This window comes from Chenopodium album, chromosome 21 (assembly GCF_948465745.1).
Source record: "Chenopodium album chromosome 21, dcCheAlbu1.1, whole genome shotgun sequence".
Taxonomy (NCBI): domain Eukaryota; kingdom Viridiplantae; phylum Streptophyta; class Magnoliopsida; order Caryophyllales; family Amaranthaceae; genus Chenopodium; species Chenopodium album.
Window position 1 is genome coordinate 33,273,699 of NC_137854.1, and position 20,232 is coordinate 33,293,930.

Sequence of the window (20,232 nt, forward strand, 5' to 3'; positions counted from 1 at the left end):
CTCCTGGTGGAAGCAAAAACAACAAACACTGTAACGATGACTACTTGCTGGGAGAAATAGGAACATATGGATCACCAAGTATGTGCAAAAAAATGTTACCTGCTGCTGGAACACTTGTTGTTGAAGATATGGAGCACCAAACATGGTAGGAAAAGGAACCTACACATGATCGCCCCAATAAGCAAGCGTACTTTACATAATCATTACAAACTCAAAACAAACACACAACACTTACCTCGTTCTGCAAGCTGAATGTCTGTTGAGACCCATTATCCACACCAGTCTCTTGTCTTGTCATCTGTTTCTTCTTACCGCCACCTGTCTTCGCCTGCTTATTCAAAGCCCCTTTCTCTGCAGGTGATACAAACCGAGAAGTTCTTGGTCTGCCCTTTTTTTAATCCGAGGTTCAGGATCTTTTACATTGGAATTTGGTGAATCTTCTGGTTGTACACTGCTCCCTTTGTTGACTTAGCTAGGAGTTTTTGGAGTTGGAGGAATGGCCTGTTGCACTATTTCAATTTCACCAGGCCTGTCATCGCCACCGGAGCCTTGACCTGACCCTTGTGCCTTCACCTGAAGTTCATCAACCTTTATGCTCATACACTGAATCATATCCATCAACACTTCAACAGCTTCTTCAGATGATGAAGCTCGCATAACAACAGGTTCAAGAGCTAACATCAACTTATCATATCTCATCACATCTTCCGTTTTGGACGCATCATGGTAAGCAACTTTGGTCAGGGTATGTTTCCTAGTAATATCCTTTCTCCACCTATCTAGGATATACATAGGAGGGACCTCAGTCACACCATTCATGTCTAATACCTTGATTATGTGTCTGCACACAATCCCATGACATTCAAAGTGTCGACAATCACAATAAGCCTCTTTCTTCTCTGTGTTATACAATACAGTGTACTCCTTCATCCTATTTTGACTCTTATTTTGTAAGGGCACTTCTCTCCTCCTTTTCTTGCAATAGATCCAAATACGATCTGAAAAAACATGCTCTTCTTCGGTTAGTGACACCATCTTCTTTGGCCCAACAGGGGTCAGATATGCCACTCGGTTGCACTGATTTTGTACCTCAACAAACTTTGCATCCGTATACAGTTTTTGAAATTTGCATTCCAATCTGAATTCAGATAGCAAAGGCCTTACATAACGGGCTGAGTTTGCATTTGCCTCCTGCTCATCAGTTGCACGGCTTTCCATGGCCTTGCAATAATTTGGGGCAAATTCAGAAGGCGAGTGTGCATGTGAATATACCAATCAAAAAAACTATTGATGCTCTCAACCCTTTGAGTTGTCTGCATTCCCTCCCAAAACACATCCTTCACATAGCATGGAATCCACATCTCTCTTTCCTCAAACAGGCCTACACACACAACACACAGGTCGAATTTAACTTAAACAACACTGAGTCATATATAATGTCTCATGATGGTATTAACTTAGGAACCATCCAAATCCCTTATGGTTTTAGCTTAGGTACGGACCATAGCTCTGATGGTATCATGAAGTACCATCAGTATTAGCTTGGGTACCAACCATAGACCTGATGGTATCATGACCTACCATCAGGGCTATACCATCAGAAACATGCAGGACAGAACACAGAAACAGGAAACAGAATGAAAATAACATCAGTGTACACATTAGTTATAGGACTCACCTTCCAGCCATTCATAGCAATCATACTGTTCGAGCTCGTACTTTTTGATCACTTCCCACCAGGACTCAACAAACTCGTCCGGGATAATGCTATTGTAGATCACATTTTGCAAATCCTCTTTCACATCTTTATAGTTAGCCAAATTGCCATGTTTCAACCCAAACTTCTTCATGATATGCCACATACACCAACGATGGCGTGTATGAGGCATGGGAAAGACTTCAACAATCGCCTTCCTCATTGCCGCACACTGATCTGTCATGATCGCTGCCGGGGCCTTGCCTCTCATGCATGACATCCAAGTCTTGAATAACCATTCAAAGGTCTCAGCAGTTTCATGAGAAACCAAGGCACAACCAAGAAGGATAGTCTGCCCGTGGTGATTCACACCAACGAAATTCGAAAATGGAAGTGCATACCGATTTGTTAGGTACGTCGAATCAAAGCATACCACATCCCCTAAATAATTAAAGGCCTCCCTACTCCGAGTATCAACCCACAATATGTCTTTCAACCTTCCCCTATCATCAACACGGTGCATATGAAAAAAAATTTGGTTATCCGCAGTCATCCTATCAAAATAATCCAACATAGCAGAGGCATCTCCATTTTTCAACTTCAACCTCCTCTTTCTATTCACCAAGTTGTGCATATCTTTTTTAGTGAATCCCATATTCCCAACTCCATGTCTTTGAGTTGCCATATTGTTGAAAATCTGACCAATTAGAGCGCCAGAACCATGATCATTTTCAATCCTATACTCCAAGTGTTTTGTAATATTCTCCTTCCTATACATAGCTATGTGTTTGGACATCTCAGGACTCACTACATGATTGTGCTCATTCACAACCTTCTTTACAATCCACCCACCTTCATCATTACCTTGCCCGTACAACATAACGGGACAATCACATTTTTTAGTCTTCTTCTTCACAACTGGTTCTTCCTTAACCAAAACCCTCTTACCATTAACCTTCCTCCTGTATGTTACCTTCCCATAGCACTCACACTTCCATACATAAAGTGCGATATGAAGTTGACTTCCCTGCATTTTTCGAGGAAGGCTTCCCACCACCTATACATACAACACCAAACCCTTCTTGCCTCCCATAACCACGATAAAACTTATTCATCTCATCCCAGGTGCTGAACACCATTCCCACTTCTGGTTGAGGTAATACACTACCTGTACAGCTATCTAACTCCCTCTCTACACCATCATTACAGTCTTCATTTAAATCAATAAAATCACTGTCCCTATTTATAAATAAATAATGAACACCCTCAGATGGAGGCTCCTTATTCAGGTCAAAAGCCTCCCACCCATCATCGTTCACAACACTATTAAGATTTTCATCACTGTCTGAGCTATCTGAACTACTATCTGAGCTATCACAGTCATTCTGCTTAATAACATAACAACACCAATTAGGGAGGGGAATGACAAGAACAACACATGAAGAGATCCTAACAAATAAGTAAATACAATTTGAGCCAACAAGTATCCCACCACAATAAAGCATATTTCATAATACATAAAAGACCACAATTTAAAACACACAATTTCACCAATACAGATTTCCAAACAACAATTTAAAACACACAATTTCACTAATATAGATTTCCAAACAACAATTCATACACTACACAATTTCAATTACTGACAACTTAACCTAACTACTAATCTTATTCAATACTTTCAATTTCAGAATTATAATCAATATACACCATCATTTAAATTAGCTAAACAACTTTTAAAAAAAAAGCTGAATTCATACACTAAACTATCTGAATTACTGAAAACTTACCTCAATTATTTCAATTTCTCTATTCACACAATCACCATCATAATCCATTTTGTCGAAAACCTAATAAGCTCGCCGCTCGCCACCCACCTCGTCTTTATCAGCTCAGCAATCAGGTTCACTTGCAAGCTTCACTCCCGCAATCAGCTATTAACTCTCATCGGCAATTATTAAATAAGACAAAAATTGGATTTTGTCTTAATTCTTGTGGCAAATTTGGGAAAATTGCAATCAGTGTAAATGGTGTTATGTTGGCAATAAAGAAAATTATTCTGGAGTAAATGGGGAAAGAATAAGCAATTACATTATTATTTTTCAGTGTAAAAAAATTGGGAGGGAAAATTATTGTTAATATTTTGGGGGAAAATTTTTGGAGAAAACATCTCCCCGCCATTAATTTGGGTGGGTGGAGATTTGGTCTTCTTCACAAAATAATAAAAAGATTCCTTCTTTACTGACTAACCTTATTAGTGGGAGCCACATGTACTACACCCTCTTTATTGATTTTAGAAAAAAAAAAAAAAATTCCCTTTTTTTTCACTTAGTTAGTCACTCATGCCTCAACTTAGTTGAGGATGAGCATTTCTCAGGCATTACCAAAGTTGTCGGCAAACTTTCAATTGTACTGCTGAAAATGGAGCATGATACAGCATAGCAAACTCTAATTTTCAAATTTATTTTTTTGGTCTTAAGGAAGATCATTAGCAGCTGATCTTATGAGTTAAGTATATTAAATAATTGAATGTGCTGATCAGAGCTCCTATTTTAATAACCTATATAAATCTTGACTGGATTAGACCAACACATGGAGGATAAGAGTAAAATCGATCAAAATGTTTTTCCTGTTTTAATTATATAGCCACCTATTAAAACTTTAATTTTTTTTTTTTTTTTTGAGGCCTATTAAAACTTTAATTTTCTATTATTTATTAGTTTTTTTTAAAAAAAGAGCTAAACGTAAGAATAATAAAAAGAATGGATGGAGTATGATGACTCTTATATGATATCATAATATAGTCATGATTATAGGTTCACTGAGAGTCTGAGAGGGAGGTGAGTTATAGTTCAAGCGGTTTAAGCTTCCCTTTCGATTCTAGGAGATCCGTATAATATTTTGTTGTTTGCTTCAAATCTATTTTAAAGAACTTGTAACATTATTTTACTAATTCCTCTCGTCATATCATATTTTTAATATTTTTCGTATTCACTCCCTTCCCCACTTATACTCACTTTTTCTTTTAATTATTATTTTCAATCAACCCTAATTCCATCATAAAATAACAATTTTTGCTATTTCTCCTAAACTCAATGTCTAAAAAATGGAGCAAGTAATAAAATATAGATGCAGTAGTTAATTAAAGCTTAAATAATACTCGTACTATGTATGAGTTTTAATATTTGCATTATAAATTTATAATTACAAAATAAAATAAAAGTTTCTTATTTTAAGAATATATAGTTAAACCGCAAAACACTCTGCACCAAACTGTATTTTCTGGTTCAATTTGGTTATAATTGCAATTTGTTGCGGTTTGAAAATATTGCTACCAATTACCGTGCATGAACAAGCTTATTGGTGCTTTGTCAAAAAAAAAAAAAAAAAATGCTTATTGGTGCCAATTTTAAAGTACTCCATAGTACTTTCCTCGTTAATTATTGGTGGGGAATTCTAAATACCTAGAATTGAATCCTATTCTTATGATTTTTTTTTTTTTTTTTTTTTTTTTTTTGAGAAGTCCTATTCTTATGATTAGACCTGGTAAGACTAACTTCACGTAATTTATTGTTTGATAAGAACTTTTTTAAGAATATGTTGCGTACCTATGACATGCATCTTATAATTTTAGAACATATATCTTAATTATTGACTATTTGACTCATGTCTTGATCATTGGAGATTTCTATAAAAAAAAAATTATCTTTGAAGTTTGTTTATATAATTTTCTCATTATGTTCGGTTGTTTTCACCTTAAAATAGTTTTAATTTAGTAAAAATAACTAGTACAGTACCCGTACATTGCACGGTTTTAAAAGTTCAAATACAAATCTCACAAAATCAATTAAGGTTAGCTTAATGCACAATAGTGAAATATTATACATTAATTAATTATTCATTACAATAAAGTGTACTCATCTTATCATAGTACCCCCGTCATAAATATAATGTTAAAAAGTTTAGTTGATTTTGTGATCATCGTACCCATACCGCATATGCAATTCGCTAACCCGTATGGCCGTATCCCTATGGATACCAAGCACTTTGATAGTTTGATACATAGTTTCAAAGCAACTTTTATTCAATTTGATAAATTTTTGAATGTTTTTTTTTTATTTTTTTTTATCTTTTATAATAATATAAAGTAAAATTTATCAAACACATACTATTGACAATTTATAAAATATTATTTTAAAAGAATATATTATACCATACTTAATTTTTTTTAAAAAAAACCTTTTACCATAATTAATTAGCCGTACCATATCCTCTACTTGAAAAACAAATGTATTGCGTACCCATTTTGTGTTCATACTCGATCCATCCCGTATCCGTTCAAGCTAGTGCAACCAAGCTAATTTTTCATTTTACATTTACATGCGTAATGAAAATGCCAATCTAATTCTTGGTAAGGTAAGTTTTTTCTCTTTAAAATTTCTTAGTATAAAATTGAGATTTAAAAATAAAGATATGTTATTGATAATGTTTTTTATCTTGATTTTTCACTTAATTTTGAGATCATATTATTTATAACAACTTCTATTAATTTTCTAGAGGCATTATATTAGAAAATCGAAATAAAAATGCCACGGGATAATTGAATTTTTTCAAAGGTGAGGTTTTTTTGTATCTATTTACACTGTTTAATTTTAAAACTGTATACTTTTAATTGACTAATAATCTTAAGTGTATTTGTGTGTTTTTAGTTGACTAATAATCTTACGTATATTTTTAGGAAAAAATTGTAACTTATTGAAAATTCTATTAAGTATAGTTCTTCGAAATTTATGAACGATTTCACCTTATTGAACCAAATAATTCAATTAAAAAAGGGGCTTTGAAAAGGCTTTTTTCAATATAACTGGATTCACTTACTATGACTCATAATCCAAAGTTGAGATTATTTTGAGCGAACAAGCGAAAGTTGGGATTATTTTTGTCAATTTTTCCTATGAAGTATTAATAATTGGATTTTTGAATTTCAAATTTGATCTTAAACCCCAAAAATTAAATTTGACATTCATGACAAGTTGATTTGTGCAAGAGTGTTAATATCTACGCACCATTTTACAAATTTGAGATAATTCTCATGAATAAGACAATTATACCCTTGAAAATATTTATTTACTTATTTTTCCTTGTTAATGTTAATGTCTTTTTTTTTTCAAAAGATAACTCTCATGAACAATGACCCAATTGATGTTGTTAAACCGAACTGTTTCAACTTGTAACATGTTGAGGTCGAACAGTTTACAATATGTAACCTGTCGAGAACGAACTGTCTATGACCCGTAACCTGTTATGACTGAGTCATTTACAACCCGTTACCTAATATGTTTTTGATCTGATTCGTTTCAACTTACTACTCAATAAACCCAACTTATGTAAGACTTAACCCGATTATTATTTACCTGACTCATTCCTACCCATTATCGGATTAACTCGATAATGATCCTACTCAATTTTAACCTGATATAATTTAAACTAAAACCCCTTCAAACTTGGTAAACTCGTTTTCAAACCAAACAAAATCAATCCAAACCGATTATAACCTGAACCGATAATGACCCAACTCGATTTCACCTGATATATTTTGAACCAAAACCCGTTTTCAAATCGGCCCAATTCAAACCAAACTGATTATAATCCAAACCTAATTATCTATCCCTACCCCCTAGAGTAGGGAGCTCTACCTACACCCCCTATCAAAACGTTAGGCTTAATCATCCTACCTCCATACCCACTACACACAAACTGATTTTACCCCTATATATACAAAGAAAAAAAAATCGAAACCTCCTTTTGCATTTTCTCTCTCCTCACCCATTTTCCATTTTCTCTCTCCTCACCCATTTCTCAGTCATATTCTCTCTCATCAAAAGTTTTAATGGCAAAATTGTTACAAAATTATCACGAGAATTTGTTCACTCACTTCGAAATTCATCAAAACAAAGGCGAAATTTAAAAAGTGTAAGTTATTTTGCTCAAGTTTGGAACGAAAAAGAGTATAAACCCAAGGTTTCACTAATTTTTTTGTTGCGATTGTATTTCAAGAATATAATTGAAAAATCAACTATGGAAAATGTACCAAGGTAATTAAGTATAAAAAATACGAGTAAAAAACAATTAAATTAAACCAATACATTCTTTATTTATTTATTTTTTTTGCAAAACATAGGAAACAGTTTCAAAGAAGAAAAACAAAGACTCTGGAGAAATGCAAGTATTAATAAATTTAAATCGTAGTATTTTTTTTTTTTTGAATGTTCATTTTAATTTTGATAAATGTTCATTTATATATTAGTATATAGTCATTATTAACATATTAAATAGATAAATAATGTATATAAATGTTCATTTATATATATATATATATATATATATATATATATATATATATATATATATATATATATATAAAAGTTCATTTATATATAAATGTTTACTCATATATTAGTACATAGTCATTCACGTAATAACATTCATACTTTATCATAGTTTGGAGTGGGAAATTATTTGATAAATATTTATTTTTATTTTACTTGATGTTCAATTAATGTTCAATTACATAATAGTCATTTTCAAACTATTATATGTTCATGTATGTATTATATTTTTGTATTAATAGTTGTTCATTTTCATATTAATAGATGATCATTTCCACACTGATATATGTTTCATTTATATATTAATTAATATATATTAATTTATATTCTAATAGATGTTAATTTTCATATCGACCATGTTTTATATTCATCCATGTTTAATTCATATGGTTCATTTTAAACATTTATTTTTGCTCAAATCCAATACAATATGTTTTTATTAGTTATAAGATAATCGTACATAAAGTGAGTTAGACCGCACAGTAGCAAGGAAAAAAGGTAGATGGCAAAAAGAAGGATACCAAGAAGGCATGGAGTCGTCATGCAACATGAACCAATATCACCAGCTTGAATTTTTCCGATTTGGATCAAGAAGTTTATTGTGTTTAATAATATATGTGGAATTCTATTGTACATTAATTTAATATCTAATTGTTCAACTTTTTGGTGGTATACAATTTCATTTAATTTTATTTAGAAGGAAATGAATTTTTTCCCCCCTTGAGTACTATTATAAATAATCATCTAGAAACACGATTACAAAATTATAATAATTTGAATATTTCATGTCGTACTAGCATAACTACTACATTTTTGATCAAACGCAACGGTAAAAATTTAGCTAATGCAACGGCCCTTTTATAACCGTGGCATTAGATAAGGCTAATGCAACGGCTTATAATTCAATGTATGAAAACATGGGCTAACGCAACGGCTTTATGAAGCCGTTGCATTAGAAGTTCTAATACAACAATTTAAAACACTATTGCCAAGGTAGCTATATTTATAATTTGAAAAAGCGCCCAAATTTTAAGAATTCCCTCCCTTGTTGTTATCGAAAATTTTAAAACCCTCCAAGTCTGAACGATTTGCCCAATTGGTGTTAAAAAATAAATAAATTACAAAAATAGTGTTCACTTAAAAATATTTCTCAAAGTAGTGTTCATGTAGGTTCGGAAATTACAAAGCTAGGAATTAAAAAATAATGGCTAATATAATCCAAATATATATATGTGTACCATTAAATTCTTTACGGTAATGCATATGAGTATATCTTTACGGAGTACTACTTAATCTTATCCCTGACAAAGACTATTGGACACATTATAATGGACCAAAAGTTGTTGCTGATGCTAGTCTCAAGCGTAGTCCCGGACGACCTCCTTCCCAAAGATTACGAAATGAGACGGATGAAGGTAATCGAGCAAAGGTGACATGTAGTGTTTGTCGACAAAGGGACACAATAAAAAAAATTGTTCGTCAAGGTTAGCTAATTTTTTAAGATTATTAAGTTTCTTATATGTATATATAGTTGTTCAAATGGAATTACTTTTCTTACTAATAATGTTGCATGTCTACTTTTTAACAGATCAAATGGAGCTTCCAACTCTACTTCTTGGCCAACATGACTCTTCAAATTTTCATTTGAAGCATGAGCACACATCAGTACTTTGAAGGTTGTTCGATCATCATCTCCAAATTCATATAAAATGGTGTTAAATTGAATTTTTTATTTAGCTAGTATGACATGTTTTGAGCTATTTTGTAATAAAGTAATACCATCTCCGATCCAAATTGATTGCATTGTAGAACTAGCAGTTGGTTTCAAGAATGGTGATTGAGTTCCCTTTGATAATTTATATCCGTCTAAATAATGCATTATATATCATGTTATATATAAGTTTTTTGACAAGGTTATGTCCATAACAAAAATGCTAGAAATTTTTAAACATTTATATTACTTCGAAATTCATAATCCACACTCTGGTCAAGAGACCGTAAGCATTAAAAATAAAGAATTTAATGGTATACATATATATATATTTGGATTGTATTAGCCATTAATTTTTAATTCCTAGCTTTGTAATTTCCGAACCTACATAAACACTACTTTGAGAAATATTTTTAAGTGAACACTATTTTAGTAATTTATTTATTTTTTAACACCAATTGGGCAAATCATTCTCCAAGTCTCCATAAACATTTTTGGCAAATAAAAAAGGATGAAAAGCTGAAGTACACTATACATACACTAGACTTAAAAAAAAAAAAAAAAATTCCTTTTTCTTCGTTCTCATCAATTGCTGCTCCAATAAACAGAGAAAAAGCTAAATGAGAGAAGGAGATCAGAATCGAATGCAAGCTTCTAAATTGCTTCACAAAATAACCGATCTTTTCCTTTTTTATAATTATATTCAATTGCTTTTCAGATTTTTCACATACGAATTCACCCTTGTGAATTTAATTTGCAATTGAACGCTACGATGGTGAAGGATGATAAGCCTTGGCGAACGACGAAGCTCAGGCCATTGAAAACGATAATGCTCAGGATACGGTGTTAGTCAATGTCTTTAATTTATTTTTGTCTGAATTATGTAATTAGTGCCTTTAATTTCTATCTGTCCCTAATTTTATATACTTAGGGTTCTAAATTCTTACTCCTTTGTCAAATTCACAATAAAGAGTGATGGTCTGTTCTTTAATATTTTGTTTTGTCTTCATTTTGCAGATTATTATGGCATGTAAATCGGATTCCTAGGGTACGAAACTTCCTATGTTTCTTGTAATTGTTTCAAAATTAGCCCTCTTTAATATACTTCCTGTTATTTTTTTGTTCTGCTCCCTTTGCATTTCATTTTAGATCTGTGAATGTTGATATTTGTAGATGGTTTACAAACCAACCTGAATTTTCTATGATTTTTGCTGGTTTTTGTTTTGGATTTGTTAAATTTATGCTACTTAAGCTAAAATATTGAAGATCTAAATGTATTGGATATTTGATGAGCACAATGTTGAAGGTTGTTTTCATTTGAATGCTTTAATGTTATTGTTATATTTTTGATAATGTTGTGACCTTTTTATCTTAATAAGTTTAATTTAACTTCCTGTTTATCTAAATCTTTATTACCTAAAGTTTATCTAAATCTTTATTACCTAAAGTAATAAGTTGTGAAAGGGCTCAAAGAGTATAGATGACAATACAATTACCCCAATATTAAACTTCAGTAATGACAAAATAGTTCTAAAAAAAACTATGGAAGAAGAACAACGATTTGCTCTAATATAAAGGTCTTAACATATAAATATCCACCTAATGAAAAATTTATTAAAAAATAATGCATCCTAACTTGCAGAGATATAAAAAAATTAAATAGAGGTCTTACATGTTATGACTACTTTTTGTACATTCTTATAGAAATAACAAAATTATTAAACCGATCTCAAACTGTATTACTACTCTAATTTTCATAAGATACATCCTCACACTCTTTCCTACATTTCATTGTCACTGAGTAATTTTTTGCACATGGATGATATAGAATATCTGTAACAATGTTAAATTATTACCACTCATTATTACATAAGGAGCATTGTGTGAGCAATTAATGATTAAAAAGGAACATTTTGATTGTAGTAGGCTAATGCAGTGCTTTACTTTGGTGGAGAAAAGGAAGGGCCAGTAAACAAATTGGTGTAAGGAAAAGGTTTGATCCCTCAATGGCTCAATTACCTTGTCCTGTCTTTCTAGATAATTCTGTTTGTTTTTGTACCCACTCAGTTGGTGAAGTATGATCATAAAGGTTTGATTTGTCAAACTTAGAGCAAGAGTTAGAAGTAAATTAATTATTCTCTTCTGTTCTTGCTGATTGTTTATATAATGATTCTATTGTGAGTAAATTAATGTTGTTTTCTGATGATTCTATTTTGATGTGGAGCTAATATATAGGGTATTATTGGGTTATATTATATCTTATTTTTCAGCCCCTTTTAATTTCCCCGTCCTTTTAGTTATGCAGGTGACTTGATGATTCATAGAGGAAAAAGGGTTGGACTTGAAGTGAATCTGAATATTGAAGTTTCTTGATACATATATCCCCAAAAAAAGCAAATTTGCATTGCTAATACTACTGAGTCTCTAGTATAGTAACAAGTAAGATCCTACTTCGAGTCTATCTATTAGAGTCTATCTCTACAGTTTGGCCATAGTACATTGACAGTTTGACACCACTGCCCTTGCTATTACTATACTGATCAATCCTCTGAATGAATCTTGATGGTGTTTATCTAATTCTTTTGTTCCTTTTGTTTTTGGTTGATCTCTATAGTACGTGGGTGGCAGGTACTTTATAAGCTCACTACTAAAATATGAAGTAATGGCTCATCAATCATCAACATTTGGTCTTCCTTGGTTATTTTTTGGCTCCCTACCTTTTGAAGCTATCGGTGATTCTACATTATATAATTTGGGAATAAAAGATGCAGAGATTTCATTTCGGTCTATTAAATTTTTGTAATAATCTTTCGAAGTTATTTAGCTATGAATTTTAATTTCAATTTAAATAGTGATAATTTATTAGTGTATAACCCTTTTTTTCATTAATGAAATTTAAATTTATTTGTCTTATTGTTTTACTACTATTATTATTATTATTATTATTATTATTATTATTATTATTATTATTGGCATACGGTATATGCACTATGTGGCATTTGCTTTAGGGAACCGTGGCAATAGGTATATGCACCGTGGCATTAGGTATAGGAAACCGTGGCATTAGGTATTATAGCTAATGCCACGGTAATAATATTGTTGTTGCATCAGTTATTGATCTAATGCAACGGATCATTGCTGCCGTAGCATTAGGTGTCATATGCCGTGGCATTAGACCTACTGCAATGCCAGCAGATGCCACGGTACATGGCCGTTGCATTAGGCCTAATGCCACGGATTTTGACGCCTAATGCAACGGATTTGAGGGTTGCAATAGGTCAAAAATGTAGTAGTGATAACTAAACATTTAATAATTATTCTATAGAATTGAACATTTTAATAATACAATAGTGAACATTTACAATGATGAAAATGAACATTTCATAGGTAATTCGGAACTGAAAAAACATCCAAAATGACGTCATTAGGAAGGAGTGGGGGTGCAGGCAGCTCTGCCTACCCCTGAGTGTAGGCAAAAATTTGTAATCCAAACCAAGTATAACCCGACCCGATTAAGACCCGAACTATTTCGAACCAAAATCCGATTTAGACTAGCCAAACCCGTCTTCAATCCGACCTAGTTCAACCCCAACATGATTATGACCCCAACCGATTACTAACCGACCCGATTATAATCCGACTATATTCATTTTTTAGTAGGTTGTCCATAGACCATTGTACCTCACTAGTATTATAGAGTAAAGACCAAAAAACAAGTCATAGAAGACGGGACATTAATTTAAAGTAACGACAGAAAAAAAGAAAAAAAATAAATTCAAAGTTAGTAGGCCAAGCTCATAGTCCGTACTTGGAATATCTTAGTCAGTCAAGGACTAAAATGATACAAGAATTAAATATTAGTTTGTGGCACTCCAATGTAGAATAATTAATATTAAAACATCTCAAATTTTCGCATTAATCAATTCTAACCATCTTAATTGTTAAGTTAATTTAATTATAGCTAACAATTTCCATCATTCAACAAATTTTATATAGTCACCCTTTTACGAAAATAATAGTGTAGCAATAATTGGCCTATTAACTTGGCCTTGTATAAAGCTCATACCTTTCAACCTTCACTTCACACAAACTTCAATCATTCAACTTTTAAGTAGTAGAAGATCAAAGTTTCTTTTTGTCTTGCATACTTTCTCTTACATTTATTGGATAACTTGACTACGTACTTGAATTATTGAAGCAATGGCATCAGTTCAAGAAATCCGTAATGCCCAAAGAGCCAATGGTCCAGCAACCATCCTAGCCATTGGAACCGCCAATCCTCCGAATGAAATGTACCAGGCCGAGTATCCTGACTTCTACTTCCGTGTTACCGAGAGTGAGCATATGACTGATCTCAAGAAGAAGTTTAAGCGCATGTGTACGTCTTCTATACTCTCATTTGTTGCATTGTTAATTCCTTTTAATTAATCATTCTCTTTCTTCTTTTTTGAAGAATATTAAGTGCATGTTATATCGGTCGTTTAAGCTGGAAAATGTCTAATCGTGTTAAATTATAACGAATACTTTCTCCGTTCTATTAATACTGCAACAAGGGTAAAACTACACAGCCCAAATCACATTTTATATGTTAAATATCTTTAATTGTATAAGAGTGAAAATTATAAAAAGTTGATATTATGAAACTATTTTAAGAGAGGAATCTAACAAGATCTCATATGATTAAATTTTGTTTAACGTATAACTCATATTATATGGTCAAACAAGAGTGATAAATAGTGTTAAAAGTCTATTGTTCCAATATTATTGGAGCGGAGGAAGTATATAATTTTATACTCGTACATTCATATTTTTGTTTTATTAATCTAAGATAGGCAACAATGAGTTTGATTTAATCAAGGGCATATGATTATATTACGGAGTATATGATTATCATATTATGAAATGCTGAATTGATGTTATTACATGTATACAGGCGAAAGGTCAATGATCAAGAAGCGGTACATGCACGTAACTGAAGAATTATTGAAAGAGAATCCACACATGTGTGATTACAATGCTTCATCCTTAAACACCCGCCAAGACATTCTCGCAACAGAGGTGCCCAAACTCGGTAAAGAGGCGGCGATTAAAGCCATCAAAGAGTGGGGACAACCGCGGTCCAAGATCACCCACGTCATTTTTTGCACCACCTCTGGTGTTGACATGCCCGGGGCAGACTACCAGCTTACCAAACTCCTAGGCCTCCGACCCTCGGTCAAGCGCTTCATGCTCTACCAACAGGGTTGCTATGCTGGTGGTACAGTCCTCCGCCTCGCCAAGGATATTGCTGAGAACAATCGTGGAGCTCGTGTACTGGTGGTTTGTGCTGAGATTACTGTCATTTGTTTCCGTGGGCCTACTGAAACCCACTTGGACTCCATGATAGGCCAAGCACTCTTTGGCGATGGAGCCGGTGCTGTTATTGTGGGTGCTGATCTTGATGAGTCCATTGAGAGGCCCATCTTTCAGCTAGTTTGGGCTGCTCAGACCATACTCCCTGACTCTGAGGGAGCCATAGACGGACACTTGCGTGAAGTCGGGTTAGCCTTCCATCTACTCAAGGATGTCCCTGGATTGATCTCTAAGAACATTGAGAAAGCCCTTGTTGAGGCATTCAAACCAATAGGGATCGATGATTGGAACTCGATCTTTTGGGTGGCACACCCTGGTGGTCCTGCAATACTAGACCAAGTTGAATCCAAACTCGAACTCAAGCAAGATAAACTAAGGGATACTAGGCATGTACTAAGCGAGTTTGGAAACATGTCTAGTGCTTGTGTGTTGTTTATATTGGATGAGATGAGGACTAGGTCATTGAAAGAAGGTAAGACTACCACCGGAGAAGGCCTAGATTGGGGTGTTTTGTTCGGGTTCGGGCCTGGTCTTACCGTCGAAACTGTCATGCTTCATAGTGTTCCTATAACTAATTAAGCATCACGGTACGGTTCATGTTCACACTTATCTTTCAATTTTTTTAGCATTGAATAATTGCCACATATGCAGATTTGCTAGTAGCTCTTCTGTATTGCTCTCTAAGATTTGTATAAGATCATATAATTTTTTCATGTGTTCAATTTCACAGCCAATTTTTATTATAATAATGTTATTTGGATGATCGATTTAGATGGAACTACATTGCAAATAAAATGAATCTCAATGTAACATTGTGTAAATAAATCAAATAAGTAATGGATCTAAATATATTCATATGCGTGTTTATCAATATAATATTCGATCTAAGAAAGATGAGATCATGCTACATTCGATCATGATAAATACATTATACTCCTTATTCATTTTATTTAGAATTTAATTTATACTCCGTAGTAATCGAGTATATTATCCAAACTTGTGGGAGTTCAACTTGTGATATTGAAGTCACCAGTTTGATCCAAATCTATTTTGCTACAACTCTCTAGGAGACTAGCAGTAAGCTTAAGATTTCCCAACTCAGAATTACTTTATAAAAAAATAACAATAGGATCTTATAAGGGATGGGCCAAGAAGCCCATAAGTAGCCATGCAGTTTTTCATTCAAATTAATGATCCAGCCCACTAAAATACTTTTAGTAAGAAGCCCAAAGCCTAGCTAATTGCAAATCCTTTTGCGTCCAGTTACTAATACCCAAACCCTTGTGTAGCTATAGGCACATATGCATTCACCCACCCGGCCACCCCAAGTATAGACTTTAGAGGTAATTATCCATAATCCGACAAAAGATCAAACTAATAATATGGCGTTCATCACAATCTAATGTACATAGAATTAGTTAATTAACTAGTGTTCGGCCCGGGCGTTACTCCGAGTATTACTTTAAGTATTTTTATCATTATTATTAAAGAGCTTGAAAGAGTTTTTTTATTGTCGAAAATTATAACATTACAATAACAATAATAAATAGTTTTGAATAATTTTTGCTTTTATTTCTAATATGTATTTATATATTGATGTGCATAGATAGAACAACATTAGCTTATAGCCTGGATGGTAATAAGTTGGTCTTCATTCAATGAGTCTTGTGTTCAAACCTTATTGTATGCATTTTTAGTTAAATATGACATGAAACAAAAATATGCTAGAAGTACACATGGCATATTGAATGATGATGTGGCATTATGCTAGTGTAAGAATGAGATACACGTGACACATTGACATTTTTAGAAACACTTTTTAATATATAAGTATAGATTACTCGACCAATTAAATTTAAAGCTAAATTTGTCCTTCACATGCATGGTGCTTCAAATAATTAGTTCCACCGAATTAGACTTGTTAATTATCCATTCTTCTTCAATTTAGATTTTTCTTATAAACAAATTAAAATAAATATTAAAGATATTAAAGAGGCTAAAATATACCACCATCCTAGACAAAATGTGCTGATAACTTCGATTATTACTTAATTAATTATGTATGATTGCTAGATAATCCAGATCATGTCGCTACAAGCTACAACGTTTTTTTGCAAGAAAAGAAACTAGTTTAGGGATTGTTTGACATTATTTTTTGTTTTCAGTTTCTAATTTTTTTGAAAACAAAAAATAAGAAACAAGAAAAAAGGTGTTTTTACTTTTCTGTTATCAGTTTAAAAAATTATCATGATTTTATTAAGTTTGACTAATTTTTAATTCATTATCATATGATTTTAAAAAACAAAAAACCAAAAAACAAAAAACCACAGTGATGCCAAACGAACCCTTAACAATTGACTTTTAAATTAAAAATTTGTGCATGAGTAATGTGATTATTGTTGCAATCACTTTTGTATACACCCGGTTTTCAGTAATTTACTGTACATCGGGTTTACTTTTGTCAAATTTAGTGTCACTTTTGTCAAATTTATCAATAAAGCATAAATAACTCTTATATATGTCAGAGTAACTTTTGTACGTTTTAGTGTAACTTTTGTGCATTTTATTGTCACTTTATAACGGATGTTCAGTAATTTTCTGAACATCCGTTTTATTTAAAAGTTTGTGTTATAGTTGATAACCTGTTGCTTTCACTTTGGTTTTTGTTAATTGTGAATGGAATAGATAATATAAAAAATTTGATAACTACTTTTATTTTGCATGTAGTCGGAAGCTAATCGAATTTATCTGAAGAAATATAGTGCATTATGGATAAAACTCTGCACAATATGAGGTCAAAATACTCTTTGGATTAAAGCACTTGAGTGTTTTCATATTATTTGGAAAAAACGTAACTAACATAAACCCTAGAGCTTACTATGCTATATTATTGTTTCTACTCGACCTCTCAACCATGTACTTTCTCTGCTTTTTAATAGTTGCAACACACATTTTTTTACGGTATTTAAGAAAAGTGGGGTTCACATGATGTAATACATGTACTTAAAATGGGGCGAGAGGTTATTTGGAGTATAATTTAGTAGGTCATGTGCTTTAAATAAGTGAAATAGTATAATTTTTCTCCAAAAAAAATTTCATTTATTGTGTGTTGCAAGTATTGTGACATTTTCATTTTTGGAAAGTGTTGCAAGTATTAAAAACGGAGGAAATATATATTTTTTGATAGCTAAGAAACAAAAGAACATTAAATACCCTTTTAATATTTACTTAAAAATTCAAGATTTATATATACATTATCATGAGAGATAATTTTTTTTAAGGCAAATTTTCATATGTGAATGACCACTTGGTGTGGCCAGGGTTAGTTGTCGATTGGTTTACTTGTTCAAGGGCTACACAATTCCTAACCAAATAATTACTTGGTTAGGAGTTGTGTGGCCGGGGTTATAATAGGGTCAGGGTTTTCTCGGTCGATCAGGAATTACCTAGCGAGTCAGGTACTCAATTGGTCAGGGGTTATCTGGTCAATGTTTTGGTGTGTGTCAGCTTGCCGCACGGTGTGGCTACAAAAAAAAGCGCTATTGTCGTAGACATATTTTAGTCAATTTTCTTTTTACATGAAGAAAATTTAAATTTAGGAAATATTGCCCACAAATAATTCAAACTTTAATTTCAATTAGCTTCTAGAGGTCCCGAGTGATCCGAAACCTGATTAATAGGTAAAACAAAAACAATTGGTTTACTGTCAAAAATTAAGAAAAAAATTTAAATTATAAAAAATAAAAAAAATAAACAAACAAACCAAACCCAGCCCCCGACAGTTTGTCGACCACCCCCTCCCCCACCAGCACTCAGCCGCTACCCACTCAGGTGCCAAAATCCTCCCTCCCTGCCGGGCGTCTTGTCCTCCTCCCCATTCTCGCAAATCGCTGAAAAACTCAACCATCAATGGCAACTTCATCACCACCATCTCCAGTTCTCCACCCAGCCGTACAATCTTCCAACCCACCCATCGCCACCCCCAACCATCAAGGCCGCCCATGGACCGAACTCCTCGGCCGTTGTGCTGTCTCCAAACCCAAATCCATCTTCGAAGCCACCACCCGAATCCACAAAAACTACTCCGATCCTACTTCCGTGTCAACTACCTCGCTCTTATCGGCGGCGGAAACAGGGATTAGAAGGAAGGGGTGCCAAAAGTAGCCGGGACTGCTGCCTACTGAAGGTGGCAGGGTTGCCGCCAACCGAAGGTGGCAAGATGGGTTTGATTTTTTTATTTATTTATTTTAATTTAAGTTTAAGTTTAATTTAATTTTTTACTTTAATTTTTTTAATTCTTTTGACCAATCACGTGTTGACAAGTGTCCAATAACTTAATATCACAAGTTGGTTTATTGGTTACGACTACTACGAGCAAATTGAAGTTCAAGATCGGATTATTAAAAAATAATCCAAAATTGGGATTATTTTCAGCGAATGAGGAAAAGTTAGGATTATTGTGGACAATTTTTCCTAAAATTTAAACAACTTTTTTTTATTAGGAAGAAAAAAGATTTCATTAATAAAAGATACGAAACAACACTTAGAAACAAGGATTTTTTTTACTTTTACCACCAAAAAAAAATTAAAAAAATTGTATTTTACCATCAAAACTTCTAATACATACTTTTAATTTACCACCAAAAAAATTCTAAAAATTGTTTTGTAACACCTACCATCAAGAAAACCGTTAAATCTAATGGTTTTAAAATAATTCATCTTTAATTTTCATGCGCAAATATGTTCTTCATAGGTTTAGGGGGGCATTTTGCTCCTATGGATCCAATTTGAGGTCATAATTGACAGAAAATGATTGAAAATGCCTCGTTTCCATGTTTAAAGCAAATCGAGGTAGTTTTAAACACGCAAAACGAGACATTTCCGATCGTTTTTTGTCAATTCTGACCTTTAATAGTTCCAAAGAACCAAAATTCCCCCCAAAACCCCTTAAGACCATGTTACATGATATGATGCACAAAGAGGTGGAGGTCTATGTTCATGATATGATCGTCAAGTCAAAGGATCGCCCAGGCCACATCATTGCGCTTCGCAAATAATTTGAAAGACTCGGCAAGTACAACATG

At 33.0% G+C, this 20,232-nt stretch overlaps 3 protein-coding genes and 1 long non-coding RNA gene across 5 annotated transcripts; 2 read left to right on the plus strand and 2 right to left on the minus strand.

Moving 5' to 3' along the window:
* Positions 1 to 468: 468 nt before the first annotated feature.
* Positions 469 to 1,218, minus strand: LOC145600682 (protein FAR1-RELATED SEQUENCE 6-like). The gene has a single exon (XM_081656565.1). It carries the CDS (start codon positions 1,216 to 1,218, stop codon positions 469 to 471), a length of 750 nt encoding a protein of 249 aa, XP_081512691.1.
* A 300-nt stretch (positions 1,219 to 1,518) lies between these two features.
* Positions 1,519 to 3,534, minus strand: LOC145600683 (protein FAR1-RELATED SEQUENCE 5-like). The gene is made up of 5 exons (XM_081656566.1): positions 3,487 to 3,534; positions 2,961 to 3,081; positions 2,764 to 2,888; positions 1,679 to 2,669; positions 1,519 to 1,589 (listed from the first exon to the last, which is right to left on the minus strand). Exons 1-5 carry the CDS (start codon positions 3,532 to 3,534, stop codon positions 1,519 to 1,521), a joined length of 1,356 nt encoding a protein of 451 aa, XP_081512692.1.
* A 6,817-nt stretch (positions 3,535 to 10,351) lies between these two features.
* On the plus strand, positions 10,352 to 12,709 carry LOC145602350 (uncharacterized). Of its 2 annotated transcripts, none has more exons than XR_014104535.1 (4): positions 10,352 to 10,641; positions 10,814 to 10,844; positions 12,094 to 12,235; positions 12,411 to 12,709. It is a non-coding gene; the product is annotated as an uncharacterized LOC145602350 (long non-coding RNA). The 2 variants fall into 2 exon arrangements; XR_014104536.1 differs by having other exon boundaries at positions 12,102 to 12,235.
* A 1,284-nt stretch (positions 12,710 to 13,993) lies between these two features.
* LOC145602340 (chalcone synthase-like) lies at positions 13,994 to 15,742 on the plus strand. The gene is made up of 2 exons (XM_081658532.1): positions 13,994 to 14,174; positions 14,730 to 15,742. Exons 1-2 carry the CDS (start codon positions 13,997 to 13,999, stop codon positions 15,725 to 15,727), a joined length of 1,176 nt encoding a protein of 391 aa, XP_081514658.1. The 5' UTR covers positions 13,994 to 13,996; the 3' UTR covers positions 15,728 to 15,742.
* Positions 15,743 to 20,232: the final 4,490 nt, after the last annotated feature.